This window comes from Quercus suber, unplaced genomic scaffold (assembly GCF_002906115.3).
Source record: "Quercus suber isolate HL8 unplaced genomic scaffold, Cork oak 2.0 scaffold_446, whole genome shotgun sequence".
In the NCBI taxonomy this organism is placed as follows: domain Eukaryota; kingdom Viridiplantae; phylum Streptophyta; class Magnoliopsida; order Fagales; family Fagaceae; genus Quercus; species Quercus suber.
The window spans coordinates 380072-400211 of record NW_027069897.1 but is presented as its reverse complement, the minus strand read 5'-3'; the positions used below and the strand labels follow the sequence as shown (position 1 = coordinate 400211).

Below are 20140 nucleotides of genomic sequence, written 5' to 3'. Positions count from 1 at the left end.
ATTATGAAAACCCAAACAAATAGATTTTTTTTAATATAAATTTCGAAACTAACAAAGCATCACAAATAATCATTCAAAATTAAAGCATAGCTCAAGATCACAAATAATTAACCACAATATGTCAAACAAAATAAACCATAACAGCTAATATCATATACCAACAATCAATTTAAGGAAGATAGATTAAGGTAAAGGTAAAAATAAAGGACGATGGTGATGATGCAATGGTGGTCGAGAGTTCAAAGATGAAAGTTGAAAGTTCACTTAGTATGTAAAACACTAATGAATGTTTAGACTCCCAATTTCAAATATAACCAACACAAGCTTATACTCAAACAATAAATGTGCAAAATAATAAGTACAAGCAAAAACCCAAACAAATAAACAACTCTACACCATAATTAATCACAACACAGCAACAATCAAAGGCAAGAGTAAGGGTTAGAAAGACGCAAACACAAAGATAACACCGGCATGTGTTATCGAAGAGGAAACCGAAGAACTCGGCAAAAAAACCTTTCCATTGCCCTCTAAGCGATGAAATGATCCACTAAACAATAAAGTTGGGATACACGAATAGCAATAGACCCTCTAAACCTAATCTACTCAATACACCTAAGCCATTCAAGCTTCTTTCTCCAACAAGGTTAAGCCTAACCATGTCTTCTTTAGTTTTTCAAATCCTGCAATAAGCCCATTGCATCAACCAAGTGAATTGGTCACCTCCGAAATGCTTTCCAAGCACCAAAATACCTCCTCACTGATTTAAGTATGGTGAGATAAGGATTTGGCTAATGAACCTCTTAAGGATATGTCAATGGAAAGAATGAAAGTAGAGGAATTTGGAGAATCAAAAGTCTAAGATTGTGGATAAGTCAATTTTGGTTTTCTTTAGGGTTTCTCTCTCAAAATTATTTCTAGGAGTTCTCTACACTTCGTGGGTGTAAGGGTATTTATAGTAGGGTACGTGAGGAATGTGAAAAGTCATTTTTTTTGCAAAACAGGGCATTCTGGCGACTCACTCATGAGTGGGATGAGTTGTGAGTTAACTGTCAGGCCAGACTGTCAATTTTTGTCCTATAGTGCTCCAGTTGTCGTGACCCTTCAACTTCTTGCATGCTTCACACATGTGGCATTTTGGCGAGTCGCCAGTCACAAGTAAGATCCAGTCATAAGAATCCTTTGAATGCTCACACACTTGAATTCTTCACACTCTTCTCACACAAAACCCTTGCATTATTCCCACCTAAATACAAGGTATCTAATTGCAAAAATACAAGTAAATTTGGCATGAAATAAAGCCTACACATGATTGAATAAATTCAACCTTACAAAAGTAAAAGACAACAGTGACTAAAGTTTCGACTAATAGATAGAAGTGAAGGGTGAAGGGACAACAGTTTGGCATCATAATGTCAAAAGAATTAAGATGCCTAAGAAAATAAGTTGAGATTTAGGTCTGAGAGTGAGAGGCAACCATAGGGCTTAAGAGAATGCAACTAGGAAAGAAAATAAGTTTATATATCTAGGGTTTTGAATGGAATATTGGTAAAATGACATTTAGTTAAACAGGTTTTGTGAGTTAGACACATTTATTAAACGGGCCAATCATGTCAACCTTAATATGACACAAACTCATTAAACCTTAACCCATAACCTATGAGCCTCATGTTGTGTTAGCGAGTCATGTCAAATTTTGCCACCCGGCCTAGTTTTAGTTGCTAATTTCTAAATCTAATATATTCCAATATATGCCATATATTAGGCTCATTACAATATAGAATTCAATTTAGCAAAAATATAGCCATTTAGGTTTTGCATTGTGGACGTAGATTACGAGGCTGAACCACGTTAATTCTCTTACCTTAAATGCATTCTCTCTCTTTACAACACTTGTTTTTTTCTTCTTTCTATCTTAAAATTGGTATAAGATCCAAGTTTCCATCAAGTTCCCTAAAAACCACCATCTCACTGATGTCTTCCAACTCCCATGACACTTTCTTCTACCAATGTCAGCATCGCAATTGTTAGGTTCTAAAAATTTAGATTAAATGTTTAGAATCATGATTGTATTGTGTTGGAAAACTGAGAGTAAAACATGTCTAGTCTAACTGTTTAGGCAATGCTTAAATAAGTGTGGTTCAAGATTTGAAGTCTAGCTGATTGCAGAAAAGAGAAGTCAAGTTCTACCTTCCTCGACTGATCAAGAATTAGATCCAACCGATTGAAAATCACAGACACAGTTTTCTGCAGAAGTTTATTTCAGTCCAATCTCTACTAAAATGTTTAGGGTTTCACTTAAACTTCTCCACATATAAAAGGAAAACCCTAGACATGTTTTGAAGATTTTTTTGGAAGACTTGTGTGTTACTCTTTATGAGATCTGAGAGGTTCTATGTTACTCTTCTAACTACACAAGATTCAACAAGAAAAAGTGATTTGAAACCTTTGAATGGAGTCTCAAAGTCACAAGCAAGGGTGTGCTTGTGTTGCTGTAAATCCAAGAAAATAAGGGGTCCATGGATTCGAAACATGCACGTGGTCGTGTCAATAAGTTACTACATGAGTTAGCATTAGATTTAGGTTTAAATATTTTGTAAAAACTTCAATTCTCTTATAGTGGATTTGGTTTACCTTGAGAATAACTAGGTCAAATCCTCCCTACGTTTTTACCTTGAAACGGGTTAGTTTTATTGGTTTTCCTAGGTAATCATATCGTGGTGTTATTTATTTTTTCACATCTTTACATGATATGATTCATATGTGTTTAACCTAGATCTGAAAATTAATCTAAGTAATCACTTTGTTAATATATTAGGTTAAACAATCTGATTTAAAGGGTCTAAACGAACTCTCAGCAATAATAGTGTTATTGCTATGGCTAGTGCCTATCTCGTGTATGTCATCCTCAAACCATGAGTAAACATGAGTAAGAATGCCATATTCTTGTCAATTGTTGTCAAAGCAACTAAACATGAGTAAGAATGCCATATTCTAAATTTATTATTATTATTCCAACTAAAAATTATCTCTTATATAGAGTTTATAAAAATAATCATATAAATTCATTTGATAAAAATAATTAATGTTCAACTATAGATATTAATATATGTATTTACTCTGTTGTCTAATTTAATGAACTAACACTTTGATATAAATATAAACTTTGTTGGTTTAGAACCCAAAATAAAAAGAATTTCAAAGAATGCACCATATGGCACAATCTCATACCTTCTAACATGAGGTTTCTGCTTATATTTATATATATATATATATATATATATATATATATTGATTATTCAAAGTTAGCATTATCTTCTAACATGAGGTTTCTGCTTATATTTATATATATATATATATATATATATATATTGATTATTCAAAGTTAGCATTAAAATTAATAAAAATAAAACTCATCAACATAAAATTTTCATTTATCCATTAAACACTATTGTTTTAACGTTATTACGTACTAAAATAACCAAAGCAAGAAGAAGAATGATGAGCATACAAAATAAGCTAAAACAACGAGTTTTTTTTCTTTTCTTTTTTTAGGTGTGTGTGTGGATAATTCAATTAATTACAATGGGAGATGAGAGATTTGAATCCTGAATGTCATTGAAGCACTGGGAGATGCAAACTAAATAAACTATAAGGCTCTTGACAAACAACATATTTTAGGGGGATAAGTCCACCAAACTTATTATTAGTATGATATATCCTTAAAAAATAAAAATTAATTGTGAAAAATGGTATTAAAATAAAGTTTCATAATTTTGTAATAGTTTTACGATCATGCAATACTTCTAGTCATCAAATTTACATCTTATTTATTGCAAAAGAAAGCAACATTCAATAATAATGTCCCTTATTTTTGTCACATTACACTATCTGTATAAAGGGAGCTGTTGGCTTAAAAAAAAAGCAGTATAAAAGAAATTATCCTTTTATTAATCTACTATTTTACACAATATCCATAATTAATGTACTCATGTAGACATTTTAAAAGAAAAGAAGGTAATGTTCTCATTTAAAACTTGAAGAGTAATGTTATAGCCACAAGCTACTTTACAATATTTTTACAAACCGTTGATATGTCCAATTTGTTATTGGTTTTAATTTAGGTTCACCATTAACATCATTTTTTTTTTTATTTACCAATAACTACTCACCACGTCAGCAATTTATAATTCTTTTTTTGTAAAAAAGTTTGTATCTTTGGTATAACTCAAAACATGAAAGTAGATATGTAAAAGTGGATGTGATAGAATAAAAACCCAGGTATAATTGCCCCCCCTTTTTTTTTTTTGAGGAACAGGCATAATTACCCTTAGGTAAATGAAATATAATTATATATATTAAGATGCTAACCTGGCAAGAGGTAATCTTCATTGGGCCCAAATGTCACTCCATGTAAGACATGTATTTAAATTTTTTTTCCTTTTAACTATAACAACGCTATTGGCATAGAATTTAGGTACAAATTTTTATGTGTTATACTTAAATTACATAAATGAAATCAATTACGTGATTGTATTGATTAATTATTTATATGATGGAATTTAATTGTCCTTTAAAAAGATAGCTTTATTTTTGCTACATTGGCCAATACAACTATATGGTTGAATTTAATAAGAAAACTTAATCTAAGAATTTTCACCACTGCTTAAAGTATGCCACCCAAGAAATTGTACCTAAGGAATATTCTAAATAATAAATAGAAAAGTAACATTTTAATCTAATAATTTAGTAACGAAACAAATTAAATCATAGGCCAAAAACCTAGGTATCTTTAAGTGCAGTATATTAAGTTCTCAATTAAAACACATAAAGACTAAAAGTTTTGTATTTTAATTGACACATTCTCATACACAAAGTACTTAGAGGTCCAGAGAAGAAAGGGTTCAAGGTGCATGATTAGTAGCATATTGTAACTATATAAATAAAATTAAATTAAAACACATAAATATATTGAATTAATTGTTTTGAAAAATATAAAATGATGTGTTCTTTGATTGGTCAATTCAACCATGCATTTAAATTTGATTGAAAAACAAATTGTATTGTACTTTTCTAAAGCAATAAATAAAAGCTTAGTCTATTTAAGTAAAATGATGTCATGTTTAGGGGTCTAATTAATATGAGGACTGGGTGTTTCAAATGCCATAGTTTAATTTATCAATTTAAAAAATTATAGGGTTTGAAATGTAAATTTCTTTAATATATATATCATTACGAAGAGCGAACCAATGAAAATCCAAGGTCAGATGGATGTTACTTCTAGGTAGTATACTAGCAACAAGTTTAACAATTTTATTAGGGACACAAAATTTTTCACACTTCACTCATGAAACATTTGGGCCAAAATTGAGAATTAACCCTGTTTGCCAAGCTACATAATTTGTAGGCATTGTTACTGTGGGGGGAAAAGGGTCTAGTCTAACATAGTAGGCCAAGAGCCCATATGAGGATTACTGTGCGTTCGAGAAGAAGAAGATGGTAAGGGCAAGACCTATCTAGAAGAGGGACCCCCAGAGAGAAACGTGATTACAATCCGAAGAGGTCGCCTTCTGTCCGAAGAGGTTATATTTCTCTGATGCGAATAGTAAGGATCAATTGAACGTATAAAAGGGTAAGATGATCTTCCGAGGACACCTCCTGATCAAGATAAGCTCTGAGTACACTTGGAGACGATAAGGATGAAGAAATATCTAAAAGGAAAGCTGCTACCACCGTATTTAATGCTCTGCAGCAATTTTTCTGGCCGCATTTATGTGGAGAAAACCTCTGAACAGTGTATCCTCACCTACTGCCACTCACACAGAGCTAAAGGAAGTACTTGACATGACATATACTCAAGTAGACTCACGGATGAGGTACAAGTGGACGATGGAGATGAGGAGAAGGGAGGTTATATAAAGGAAAGAAGCTCGTAACGAATGGGGGGGCAGAAAAAAGAGAAGAAGAACTTTACTGTAACCCTAAGATCTGTGTTTACCAGATAATCAATAATATACCTCTTTAGATATCCATTCTTTACGTGTAAATTTATGTTGGTTTGTGCTTGAGTGTCGTGATTCGTTGTTGTTGATCCCATACTCAACCTAGCTCTTTCACCCATACTCTACAAATTCATTGTTTTGGGCTTGGACCACAAATCCTAACCCTACAGTTACAAAATTATATTTTTTACTAACATCTTGAGTTTAAAAGACTCGATTTAGGGCTTATAAATCGAGTCTCAAAGACTCGGTTTCAGTGTTCTGATCACGTCTGATTTGGTATTTTTTCCACGTAGCGTCCACCTGAAAATCAAGTCTCTAAGACTCGATTTATGAGCCAACCCAATTTAATTCCCAATTTTGGCCGAAAATGAAGATACAAAAGAGACCCTATGGACATGACCCCTCCATCCAAGCCAACTGGCCATAATAGACTAAGCCTAGAATTATTGAGTCTTGGTCCTACCTACTCTAATAAATATGCCTGACTAAAGCAAACCTCAAACACAGAAAAAAAGAGAAGTCAAAGCATCTTCAACCCGTGACTTTGCAAACTCAGAAAAAATAAATTATGTACTTTGAATTTTTTTTTTCCTACCTACTCCTTTAAATTCTGCAAGACAAACCAATAGCATTCACTCTAATTTTTTTTCCTATCCACTGTAGCTTTGTTATCTGTTATGATGGTATTGTTCAGTGTCAGAGATTTTTTTCCCTATTCACGCTTTCTTTTCACTATAAATGTTTTACAGATATAAATCGAGTCTCTAAAACTTGATTTTCAGGTAGACGCCATGTGGAAAAGCGCTAACTCAGATCTAATCAGAACATGAAAACCAAGTCTTTGAGACTCGATTTATAGGCCCTCAATCAAGTCTTTTAGACTTGAGATATTGGTATGAAATATTCTTCCAAAATAATGCATACTAATTATATTGTTTAACAAACATAGTTAATTCCCAATTTTGGCCAAACAATTGAGACAGTACTCAATCGACTGGACCTTCAGCTACACAAAAATCATGAAGGCATATGAAAGAATCGGTGTATTATTTGGCGTCGAGAGACCTTTCCAAATTTAATGGTACTTTTTTTTTTTTTTTTTTTTTTGGAACATTTTCCTTTTTCTTGGTGATGACAAGATAGCATCTCAGATTTGTTGGTGGAGTATGTTTCTCATTTCCAGATTCTCAAAAAAAAAAAAAAGTTTCTCATTTCCAAAATCCTCCATAATTGAGTATTGATCTGGGCCCCTTGACGGCTTGACCCAGCTTTTGTTTAAACAAAGGGAGGCCTTGAATTTATGGACCTGTTCAAACTAATGGGCCTGCATATAATTTGGTAGGCTGAGCCTCAAATGATCACACCCATTAAATTAAATACATGGATTTGTGTTGAATATATTAGAATAAAATTATATTTTAAATCATGTAATTTAGGCTAGTTTCAAATTTAACCCTTTAGAACTGTTATAACTTATAAATTAAGGATAATAACTTGCCCACTTTCAAATCAAACTTAAACTTTTAAATTTGTATTGATTAAAATTTTAGATTTTTGGGGTTTGATTTCGGCTTTGATTGGGGTTTTACCAATTTAAACTAATTGGATTTTAAAAGATTAAGATTCAATTCAAAACTAATGGATCCATAGGTTTAATTTGTAAATGGTTTAAAACTTTAGGGTTTAATTTGAAAGTTTTAAAATTATACAGTTTAATTTGAAACTACTCATAAATATATTGAGTTTGAAATATAATTTACATAATATTATATTTATCATTCTCCTCTCAACTCTTGACTTTGACCTAAATTTCTAAAGGGCTCATGCATGCAATTGAAACAAATGTTTATTTTGATTTTTAGTGTGGAATGTCTTAGATTTATTTGATTTAAAATATAAGTTAGATAAATTAGAGTTATTATTATTTTTAAATAAATCCATAAAGGAACTATACACAAATTTAGGACCCTTAAATTTAACTATTGACTGCTTTTAGTCTTTGAAGTTTAAAAGATGACCATTTGTTATGTTAGGCTAGTTTTCTTACCCATGTGTCAAATGGAGAAATGAGATGATTTTATTTATTTATTGTTTGTTTGTTTGTTTGTTTAATGATGCGTACATATAATGATATAAATACACCTTTAGTTAATAAATACTTTCTTTCTTAAGAAAAAGACAGTGAAAAGTTGTCACCAGTCACTACCTCCCCCCACCCCAATTTTCTATTTAACTTTAAGAATATGAATTGAATCCACAGAATATCTCTTATGGTGGTCATTAATTTCTGTTAAACCCTTTTTTTTAGCAGAAATTTCTGTTAAACCTAATTATTTATAATAGCTATTTATCAATCATATAGTTAGTGCCTCAACAAATAAAATATAATAAAAAATAAAATAAAGTTAGTACCTCAATTTTCTCAAAGTATAATTGGGGAAGGGAGAAAGAACTAAGAAAGAGTACTTCTTCTGTTTGGACTTTGCAATTGCATGCCTCTTTTTTACCTTTTTTTTTTTTTTTTTTAAACAAAGTATATAAATAATGGGAAACTGGTGCTTTTATTGTGCAAACAATGCTTAAAACAAGATCCTCAAAAAAAAAAAAAATCAATGCTTAAAACAAGGTCAGACTTGGAAATAATGGCAAACCCAAATAGCAGTTGAGAAAATAATGTAGGCAAATGGTTAAGGAAAGCAAAGATACATATACATGTAAGAGAGAAGGTATCCTTTTCTTTTCTTGAAGTGTGAAAGGTTATTAGTTTCAACACTAAGCAACCTTCTCTCTCTCTCCCTTTATCAAGTTATCTCTTTTTAAAAGTCTCCAATCTATAATCTCCTCCTCCAATATTCTTTCAACAGAACAAAGCCACTCTCCCAGAAAAAATAAAAATAAAAATAATAAAAAAAGGCAAGTCTTTTTGTCTTTCTTTCTCCCTTTGTTCCATTATTTTTTTTTTTCAAGGAATTCATAGGAAACAACAAATGTGGCAAAAACAGCCCAGTCAATCATGTTTCAGAGAATCTATCAAAGCTCTTGAAGCTGATATTCAACATGCCAATACCCTGTAAGTTCTATACATATATATGTTTTTTGGCCTGAGGATGAGACTGTAAGCTTCACATTTANATTTTTTTTTTTTTTTTTTTTGAGGAACAAAGTTAATGGTACTTTAGGTGATGGATTGAATCCCAACGCTACCTTGTTTGGGGCCTTCAAAGCTGAACGGCCCACACATTTATTTTGTTACATAACATAAACTTTTGCTCAGTCAACATCAACCGAAAGAGAAATTGAAGCCCTCTCGACCAGTGTCCAGAGTGTCTTCATGCAGTGTCGACTTGTATCCAAAACCTAAACCTATTAAAGTAAGAAGGTAATATTAAAGTTTGGTTTCTATATATGATGTCCCCACACGCTAAAAACGTAGCACTCGACCCATCACATCGATCGTACGTGCAAATGCTGAACAACTTTATACTATATATTATAATATAAATTTGAACAATTTGCTCTACTCCCTAGTGTCCTACAAATCACGATGACAAAGTGGCCTAGTCCTCCTCCAGTAAAAAATATATAAAGTAAAAAAGTTTATTATCTTATTGGGACTATTTTATGATAAATTAATAATATTGAAAACTTATTTGGTAAAAGTTGAGTGGTTCATGCCTTCATATTTTATATAATAATAATAATAATAATAATAAAATTACAAAGCTGTATAACTACATGAACAAATAAGATAAAAGATTGAAAAGAAACAAAAACACAAAAAACAAAATCCATGCCAAACAGACAAGGGATAAGATTATCTATTCACGTTTTTACTGTAAAATAAATAATACAATAAAGATTTGCAATATCCAGTGTGTTGACCCTAATATGGGCAATTTATAAGGCTGATTTTGTTTCACTAGAAAATATTTTCAAATGTTTGGTTGTAATGGTAAAAATGTATATTTTTAAGTGTTTGGTTTTATTCTTGAAAATATTATGAAAAATATTTTTTCTATTTTTTTTCATGTAATATAAAAATAAGTAAAGATCAATAGGAGGTGTTACAATCACAAATAAAAGAGTAAAACATTTTATGCTAAAAATGTATCTATGATTCTATATTATAGTCAACTTGAAATTTGACTAGCAATTTTAGCTACCCTAAACATTCACAAATGCAAAAAATATTTTTTAGAAATCAATTTTTGTCGAAACAAACGCAACCAAAGGGTAAAAGTTTTCCTTGAACTTCAATTTTCAACTCGATTTTATTTTTGTGATCTAGAATATAATAAGAAGTCGAAAAAAAAATATTCAAAAAGGGTGAGCTTTCAAAGAAAAAAGGATGAAATTTATAAACAAAATAATCTCAAGTCAACTTCAATTAATGAAATTAACTTGCTAGAGGCAATAATAGAGACTTATCAAGATGGGTGAGTGGGGTTTAGAAATAGAATGCTAGTGTTTTCCATAGACAAGTCACAACAAGTACTAGAATGCCTTGTAAATGACAAAACCACATTTTCCTTTTTCTTGGTGATGACAAGATAGCATCTCAGATTTGTTGGTGGAGTATGTTTCTCATTTCCAGATTCTCAAAAAAAAAAAAAAGTTTCTCATTTCCAAAATCCTCCATAATTGAGTATTGATCTGGGCCCCTTGACGGCTTGACCCAGCTTTTGTTTAAACAAAGGGAGGCCTTGAATTTATGGACCTGTTCAAACTAATGGGCCTGCATATAATTTGGTAGGCTGAGCCTCAAATGATCACACCCATTAAATTAAATACATGGATTTGTGTTGAATATATTAGAATAAAATTATATTTTAAATCATGTAATTTAGGCTAGTTTCAAATTTAACCCTTTAGAACTGTTATAACTTATAAATTAAGGATAATAACTTGCCCACTTTCAAATCAAACTTAAACTTTTAAATTTGTATTGATTAAAATTTTAGATTTTTGGGGTTTGATTTCGGCTTTGATTGGGGTTTTACCAATTTAAACTAATTGGATTTTAAAAGATTAAGATTCAATTCAAAACTAATGGATCCATAGGTTTAATTTGTAAATGGTTTAAAACTTTAGGGTTTAATTTGAAAGTTTTAAAATTATACAGTTTAATTTGAAACTACTCATAAATATATTGAGTTTGAAATATAATTTACATAATATTATATTTATCATTCTCCTCTCAACTCTTGACTTTGACCTAAATTTCTAAAGGGCTCATGCATGCAATTGAAACAAATGTTTATTTTGATTTTTAGTGTGGAATGTCTTAGATTTATTTGATTTAAAATATAAGTTAGATAAATTAGAGTTATTATTATTTTTAAATAAATCCATAAAGGAACTATACACAAATTTAGGACCCTTAAATTTAACTATTGACTGCTTTTAGTCTTTGAAGTTTAAAAGATGACCATTTGTTATGTTAGGCTAGTTTTCTTACCCATGTGTCAAATGGAGAAATGAGATGATTTTATTTATTTATTGTTTGTTTGTTTGTTTGTTTAATGATGCGTACATATAATGATATAAATACACCTTTAGTTAATAAATACTTTCTTTCTTAAGAAAAAGACAGTGAAAAGTTGTCACCAGTCACTACCTCCCCCACCCCAATTTTCTATTTAACTTTAAGAATATGAATTGAATCCACAGAATATCTCTTATGGTGGTCATTAATTTCTGTTAAACCCTTTTTTTTAGCAGAAATTTCTGTTAAACCTAATTATTTATAATAGCTATTTATCAATCATATAGTTAGTGCCTCAACAAATAAAATATAATAAAAATAAAATAAAGTTAGACATTTATATATATATATATATATATATATTTATTTATTTATAAAAAAATACCATGAAGTATTATTTTTGATATATTGTTCTTCATAACTCAAATTCTGTAGAGGCCTTTTCCATATTAGTTATACTTAAATGGCAAAGAACGGTTGTTTCATTCCTGAATTCCTGTTCTGAATATTACTTTATAGTGTAGTCTTGACAATTGAAATGGTTAGGTGTTGTTTTATCATCAAAAAAAGGTTAGGAGGGTGAATTTGTATATGAATTTGGGGTTTGGTGGATATAAGCATGTATTGCAGTCTGCTTTTGTAAGGGCCATCTAGTTGGAAATGTCTCAATTTCAATTATATGAACACTGTAGCCATTATATGTCATAAAGTTTCTTTCTTTCTTGTGATTTCTACCTCTAGAACTCAACAAAGAAAACCCATTAGGCTACATATACAATGCCAGCACCCCAGGTCCCCAAATCTGTTTTGCCTCTTTATTGCCTCCAAGTTGTTTACTTTCATGGTTTTGGTAAATATTGGAGTTAAACATTGACTAAGAGTTGATTAATTGAATTTTTTTTTTTTATTGGGGTTTTGGGATGGGGTTTTTGCAGGGCAGCTGCTCTTCCTAGAGATTATTGTGGGGATTGTGTTCAGATGAGATTATCTTACGGCCCCTTTGCCCCCTTTCTTCTTTATTTGATTGAGTGGATGGATTATAGTTGTACAGATACTCTACCCAATTATTTAGGCCTTCTCAACGTACTTGTGTATAAGGTGGGTTGTTATCTATTTCTTCTCATTGTCATTTCAATTCTAATTTTTGCATTGCTGTTGAAGCTCTACATAATTGTATAGGTATACGTTGATGGAATGCCAACAATGTCCTCAAAAGAAAGGAAAGCAACCTTACGCGAATTTTATGGTCTGTTCTTCTTTGTGGCTTCTTGTTAACAACCATTCAATTTCCTGGTCTCCATATTTTTTGTTCTCAACTTCTAAATGCATTTAATTGTAAAATTTCTTGCAGCCGTGATATACCCTTCTCTTAGGCAACTTGAAGGCGAGTTCATTGAATTTGAAGATAGTACCTCCAGAAGCCAATCGACAGAAATTTTAACCAAAAAGAGAGTAGAAGAGAGGAGGAATCTTTCTGATAAGGATCTAGAGAGAGATGAAGAATGTGGGATATGCATGGAAAATTGCACAAGGATGGTCTTGCCCAGCTGTGGGCACGCGATGTGCAACAATTGCTTCCATGACTGGTAGCCCCGACTCCCACTTGCATTGTTAATGTTTTTATAAAGTACTTAGTATTTCACCTTATCTTGATTGTAGTTGGAATATATCTAATATAATGTGTTTGATACTAATTTGCAGGAACGTGCGGTCTCAGTCCTGCCCTTTTTGTCGCGGCAGCCTGAAGAGAGTTAGTTCTAGAGATTTATGGGAACTTATTAGTAACAGTGGTATGATTGATACAATTACTCTTGCAAGGGAAAACTTGATGCGTTTCTACCTTTACATTGAAAATCTGCCTGTTGTGATGCCTGACACACATTTGTTTGTATATGATTACATGCTCTGATTTAAGATGAAGAATGAAGTAGTACACTACATGAAATGCTGATAACCCTTTGTATATATAATATAGAGTATGGTGAAGCTTAAATCTTGTCTACCATGGTAGGTTGAGGATCTGTTACATGGTAGCTGTATATATATAGTTAAGTGAACTATTGCATATCCCTTGTCATTGACTTGGAATGAGGGTATTGATAATCAGGTGGCTCTTTGAACATTCATGGAATCTCTCAATTAGTAGTCTAGAGTCATAGACAAAAGCAAGAAGGTATGCTTGGCGTTCAACTCAGCCTTTTGGAATGTAGATAATGTAACTATGCAAGTGGCAAGAAATTTGATTTAATTATGGGTTTCTGTTTATAATATTATACTATGATATATGCCAAAAGTCATGGGTCAAGTTTATGTTATCTAAGATTATCCAAAAAAAAAAAAAGTTTATGTTGTCTAAGACTTTTTTCTTCTTCAATTCCCATAAAGGCCAAAATAGAATCCCAAAAAAAGATTTGCCATTATTAAAGGGCACTCAATAGTTCTTTTTTTGTTTTTTGTTGATAAGTTGCCCTCATTTAGTTCTTGTTTGCTATAAATTATGAAAGGTAATTACAAATTATCCCCATGCTAATAACCCATTTCAAAATTTGATCCACAACTTTTCAAACATAAAGCCCTCAGGTTGGACTATATTGAAATCGATAGGGGTTTGACCTCCTTTTTAAAAATTAAAAATTAAAAATTAAAAACTAAAAATAAATAAAAGTAATACATTTGAATTTTGAACCTTTGTTTTTATTTTAGCCCACCAAATTTGATTATATTTTCAAAATAATTCTTCTATTAATCTTTGTTATTGATATAGCTAGCCTTTTTTTTTTTTGGGAGAAACTGAACCAGGCAACTAAACATTGCCCTCTCTCTCTCTCTCTCTCTCGCTCTCTCTAAAGAGCTAGAGTGCTAGACTAATAATGAAGATGGATTGAATGATTATTTTGATAATGAAATCAAAGCTTGGTAGATTAAAATGTAAAATTTCAAATTTAGGATACCAAACTAAAAAAATCATAAACTTTAAGGTAAAAGCGTAATTTAACTTCTTCTTTTTTTTCTTTTTTCTTTTTTATATTAACTAATTTTGTAATTTTTATTTTGAGAAATGAATTTGTTACGGACACAATTTTTTCACAAACTATTTTTTAAGTATGTTTTAGGTGGTAGACAAATTTAGTTTGTAATCGTGAAATTGTTGTGACCTTAGCTTAAAAGAAATTATAAATAAATAAAATCTATCGCTTGTATTAATTAGTTGAGTGCATCAAACTTTGAGAGGAAAATTGATTGAATCAAACTTATTGTTTAATAGAAGCATTGAAAAACAAAAGAATCTAAGTTATTATAAAATCTTTTTTTTACTAATACTTTGTTCTATCCACAATCAAAATTCTGATTCTGCCCAAATGATACAATGATTACCCAAAAATAAAAAAGATGCAAAACTCGCCAAGCTATTTTTTTAATAGGACCCGATTTCTATGAAGTCGAGCACCGTGCAATATTTAAATTTTAAACTAAGTTGTGTCTCTCATTTTCATTATATTTTATCACTCTCAGTTGCTTGTCTTGCTCTCTCTTTCTCATTGCTTCCTTCTTTTCGTTTATGTGCTTGCTTATTAACTTGTCTTCTTGTGATTTCTCCTCTACGCTACAGACATGAGTATGTTTTCTTCTTAAATTCATGGACCCATCTTTTTTTTTCCCCCTAGTTCAATTTTCTTTTCTTCTTCTTCTCCTAATAGTTTTTCAAACTATAATTATACAGCTAATGTAAGTTTGTTTTTGTTTATTCTTTAAATTCTTGGGTTTCCCTGATTCTTAATAATTTCATGATTTATGACTAATGTTGTTATTTCCATTAACTCTCAAGTGACTCTGAATTTGTGAGTGATAATGAAATTAACACCATTTTTATTTACCACTTGATAGAAAAAAAAAAAGTTGTAGATTCCTTAAAAATTAACCCTCACCAAACAATTTCCACAATCACTAACTTCAACAAATCGCCATCAACAATCATCAAAACATTAAATCCACCAACCCAAATTACCACCACTCTCCTAAGCCCACGCCGCCGCCATCGTCCATAGCAATATTGACTATTAGGAGGTTGTGGTGCCATTGGTGGTCAAACATGACAAAGACACCACACCCAACTCCTTCAACACAATGTCGCAATCACCATAACTCCAACCCTGTCGGCCAAAACCCATATCCACATTGCCACTTTGACTCCATTTTAATTCTGTAAGAATGTCTACTTTCTTAGCATAATGTTTGTCAATAATAGTTGGAGTAAAATTATGGGGTTCTTCAAGCTTAAGACTGAAGCTCCCAAACATTGGTTGGACCATGACGATGGTTCATGGTAGCAAATATATTGCACTAAGTCAACATTATTAAATGCAAAGGTTGAAGGACAGGTATTTGAGTTTTAACCGCGAAGGAGAGATGTGCATAGATTGGATTAGACGTTTTTTTTTTTTTTTTTTTTTTTTTTAACTTAAACCAATCTTGTTGGGCAAAAAAAATTCAATCCAACCAAACTCATCAAATATGTAAAATCCAATCCAACCCGACCCAAGTTGGGGAGGAATGTGTGTACATATTTTATTTCTTGTAAAAAATGGGGCTTTTATTAATTATTTTAATAATTTTTTCAATAAAATTATTATAACTCATATAATATGATTAAATTATATTTCAAATTTGTCAAAATTTATTCTAAAAAAAATACCAAAATCAATAAAAAAATTTAAAAAGGAGAAACAAAATAAACTTATATACATAGTGAGATTAGTTAGGTCAAATAAGTTGAAAAACTCATCAACTTGAACTTAATCCAAACTAACCCAAAGCTCAAAATAAAATCCCAACACAACCCACGAAAATTAACCAAAATATTTGGATTTAGTTAGTTCTTAAGTTGACGAATTTGATGCACACCCAACTAGGAAGTACCGATCAAGAATTTTAAAACTGAAAATTCCCATAAAAAAGCTACGTAAGATGACAAAAAAATGTTGTACCGAGTCACTGACTCTTTCGTCATTTGTGGACTCCCTCCAAAAGACTTTAATGAATTAGGTGATTACTTACAATGCCTAATTTATTACCTTACAAGATTTCCTGTGTACCCACCTACGTTTTAATGATGCATTCACACTTATCATCACTGCAAGCAAAACATTATGCTATCTTGTTCTTTAACTTAATGGGATATCTTAAGTTACCATTATCTAATCCTTAAGGTACCACTAGGTCTGAGTCATAAGTTAAAGTTAAACTACTCACATGGTAGGCTGACTATATGGTTTTGACCAGCTGAAACAAATTAACACTTTTTTTTTTTTTGAAAGGGCTGAAACAAATTAACTGAAGTCACCTCTGGCCTCTATTGATATGAGCTTGACTTTGACTACTTATGTCAAATTGATTAATTTAGGTACTTTGCTTGCTACATGAATTAAAAGCTGTGCCCATGAAAAAAAAAATTATAAATTTAATAAAATTTAATAAAAAGATCTTTGAGCCTGTTCTGCTTGTGTTCATTTGGGGACATGAGTGAGTTGGGCCTGCATGGCCCATCTCTTTGTGAGAAATGGTGAGTCCAATTATATTGATCCACCATTTTTATATTATTGGGCCAAGAACCTAAATGAGCTAGCTGCTCTGGCTCATGCAAGGGTAGCAATTTATGTTAGCTAGTCATGTTTGTATCATGTCAAGGTAAAATTGTTTGATTACATGGATCAATCCTAATCCTGACCCATTTAATAATCTAGCCAAAATATTTCAATCCCAACACCACCCATCTATTAAGTGGATTGACACAACACAATTTATTTAATTTACTTAATAAAAATGTAATGGAATTATTATGAGCATGACCTATTTCAACACATTTTAAAAAATGACCTAAAATGATAACATATTTTTATATTTTGTTAACAAATAAATTATAATAATTATTAATAAATTCTACAAAAATTCTATTTCATAACAGCATTAATTAAAGTACTAATAGCATATATTGTAGATAATAATATTTTAATCTAATGAAATTTTATCAGAGTTTATGAGTACAATATTTAAGAAAAATAAAGGGACAAGAAAGGTCTTTTTTCCCTATTGTTTTGGGTAAAATGATTAAGGACTTTAAAGTTATAATAAAGAATTTTGTCAATATAATTGTGGGGCCAGAAAATCAGGTAGCCTCGGCCCACCTCAAACCAGGCCCAGAGGCCTATGTCGAGGATGCATGTGGGGTCCGAGAATGAAAGTACGGTGTCCAGCCCCCAAGGAACATATCCGAGGACGACCCCGTCCTCGGACATCCGAGACCTCAGAAGTACAAGAGCACCACTCCACCAAAGATGGGTCTTCTTGAATATCCGAGGAGGAAAGGGCAAGCGCCACACGTCGGCGACGGGAGCACGGTGAAGGAGCAAGTCTAAGGCGAGCTGTCACCTCCACATTAAATACCCTCAACTAACGTCCTGGCTGCATTAATGAGGATAGGACTCCTGAATAGTGTTGTCTTGGGTGCTGCAACCCACAGGAGGAATGGGGATGCGGCTAATGGGACAGGCTCTCAAGTGGTGGCCTGGCTGATCAACGAATGTAGGGTTAGGATCAGCTTAGAGAGGTGTATATAATGTAAGGAGTCTCTCTTGAAAGAGGGACGAAAAATCTGCATTAAGGAGTACTGTAGCGACTTGTATTCTCTCAACCTTTGTAATCAATCTTAAAAGAAATAATAAGAACTCCAAGCTTCGGAAGGCAAGTCCGAGGAACACCATTGTGCACTCTAATTCATGGTTAGGTTGTTAAGCCCACATGCAACCATGCAGGGCAGTTGCATTCCTTACTAGAGCCTAGTTCTTGAGCTCACTCTCTATAAATTCATTGAAGGGCAAGCTAGGCTTAGGTCCACTCTCTCAACCTGAAGAAATGCTCAAATCTGGTCCCTACAATAATCATTACAAATCTTTTAATTATTCAATTGTATATTTATAATTTAAATTTACATAGGGATAAAAATAACATTTATTTTTATGAATTAAATTATTTTGAGTTGGTTGTCGTAAGTAGATTAACATAGAATTGACCTACTTATTAATCGTCTGAAGGAAGTGGATCAAAATGTTTGGTATGAACCCATTTACACTAAATACTAACTGGTAAAAAATCACGTCATATTCCCTAGTCATATCAAACAATTGCGACTTAGAGCATTTATATTAGTCTATCTAAAATAACATAATCCCCACAATTTGCCCAACCAACCCCAAAAAAACCCACATACGCTTATGCAAAATTGTGCAAAATAAGATTTTAACTATAGTAATCGTGCAAATATACACAATTACTATTCATGTGTAAATTTATTTTTTAATATTTTCTTTACTCATAGAGAAAGAGATGATTTGGGAGAGTAATAAAAATTGATAAAAAATAAAAAATTTAATAAAATGTAGTGTAAAATAGATAATCTGATGTGAGTTTTTTTAAAAAGTAGTTATATAAGAGGGTTCTATTAATAGGTGCTCTTAGAGAATTTCTTAATGGACAATTTTTTTTTAAAAAAAATTGATACTACTTTTATGAGAAATATAAAAAGATATCAAAAAAATAAAAATAAAAATTTCTTAGGATATCCTTTTTTTTTTTTTTTTTTTATCTTTGTATAAAAATAGTTAAAATAGATTCTTAGAGCATTCACAGGCAAAATTTGGTAAATAGTATATTTTTCAAAAAAAATTTGATGACTAGCACATGTTTGAACTTATTTAGTTAGTTGGACTGTTTTTGGAACTCGAGTTCCAACCCAAAATCGATTTTCCCAAACTTAATTTACTCTTAGATTCATTTGACCTAGATTGAAAAAAAAAAAAAAAACAATGTGGAACTCGAGTGTAGTAAACTCGAGTTCCATTTAAAATTTAATTGCAAGGAACTCGAGTTCCAAGTGAGAAAAAAATAATTTCGAGGAACTCGAGTTTGCTAAATTGACTAAACTCAGGAAAAATAAAACTGTTTTTTTTTTTTTTTTAATCCAGGTCAGATGAATGCAAGAGTAAATCGAGTTTTAAACTTGAGTTCCAAAAATAGTCCAACTAAATTGTTTCATCCGCATGCTATTTTGCTAATATTTTTCCAAAAATATGCTATTCAGCAAATTTTACCACATTCACATCAAAACTTTCAATAAGTTTTAGCATTTGACAACTTTAAACACTACTTTTTCTATTTTAATATCTAACTTTACCACTCGTCCAACATCAAGGTTCTATTTTCACATCACCTAAAAACTATTCAATTTTTTAATTATTTCTCTCCCTCTCTCTTTCTCTTTCTCAATCCACCATCCACCATCTCCACAAATTCACAACCAACAACCACCCAATCACCATTACCACCAAGCCTTCATAAAACCCAAACAACCACTGCCTACCATCACAGCCGCCACAACCAAACCCAACTCGGTCTCAACCCCAGCCACCCTAACCTATTCTCAACCCCAGCCACCCTAGTTGGTCTCAACCCACCCACCCTAGCCGGCTCATAACCCACCCACACCAAACCAACCTCAACCCATCCATCCCAACCACCATCCACCATAGCCACTGCACCACCAATTACCACGAGAGAGAGAGAGAGAGAGAGAGAGAGAGAGAGAGAGAGAGAGAGA

General features: G+C 31.7%; 1 protein-coding gene across 1 annotated transcript; it reads left to right on the top strand.

Moving 5' to 3' along the window:
* The first annotated feature begins 8729 nt into the window (after positions 1 to 8729).
* On the top strand, positions 8730 to 13741 carry LOC112034218 (E3 ubiquitin-protein ligase AIRP2). The gene is made up of 5 exons (XM_024067024.2): positions 8730 to 9075; positions 12426 to 12588; positions 12670 to 12736; positions 12842 to 13076; positions 13192 to 13741. Exons 1-5 carry the CDS (start codon positions 8993 to 8995, stop codon positions 13397 to 13399), a joined length of 756 nt encoding a protein of 251 aa, XP_023922792.1. The 5' UTR covers positions 8730 to 8992; the 3' UTR covers positions 13400 to 13741.
* Positions 13742 to 20140: the final 6399 nt, after the last annotated feature.

Coding starts and splice junctions, on each gene's coding strand:
- LOC112034218 (XM_024067024.2), top strand. CDS start 8,993: ATGTGGCAAAAACAGCCCAGTCAATCATGTTTCAGAGAATCTATCAAA. Junction 9,076..12,425: donor ATTCAACATGCCAATACCCT/GTAAGTTCTATA, acceptor GGGTTTTTGCAG/GGCAGCTGCTCTTCCTAGAG. Junction 12,737..12,841: donor AACCTTACGCGAATTTTATG/GTCTGTTCTTCT, acceptor AATTTCTTGCAG/CCGTGATATACCCTTCTCTT.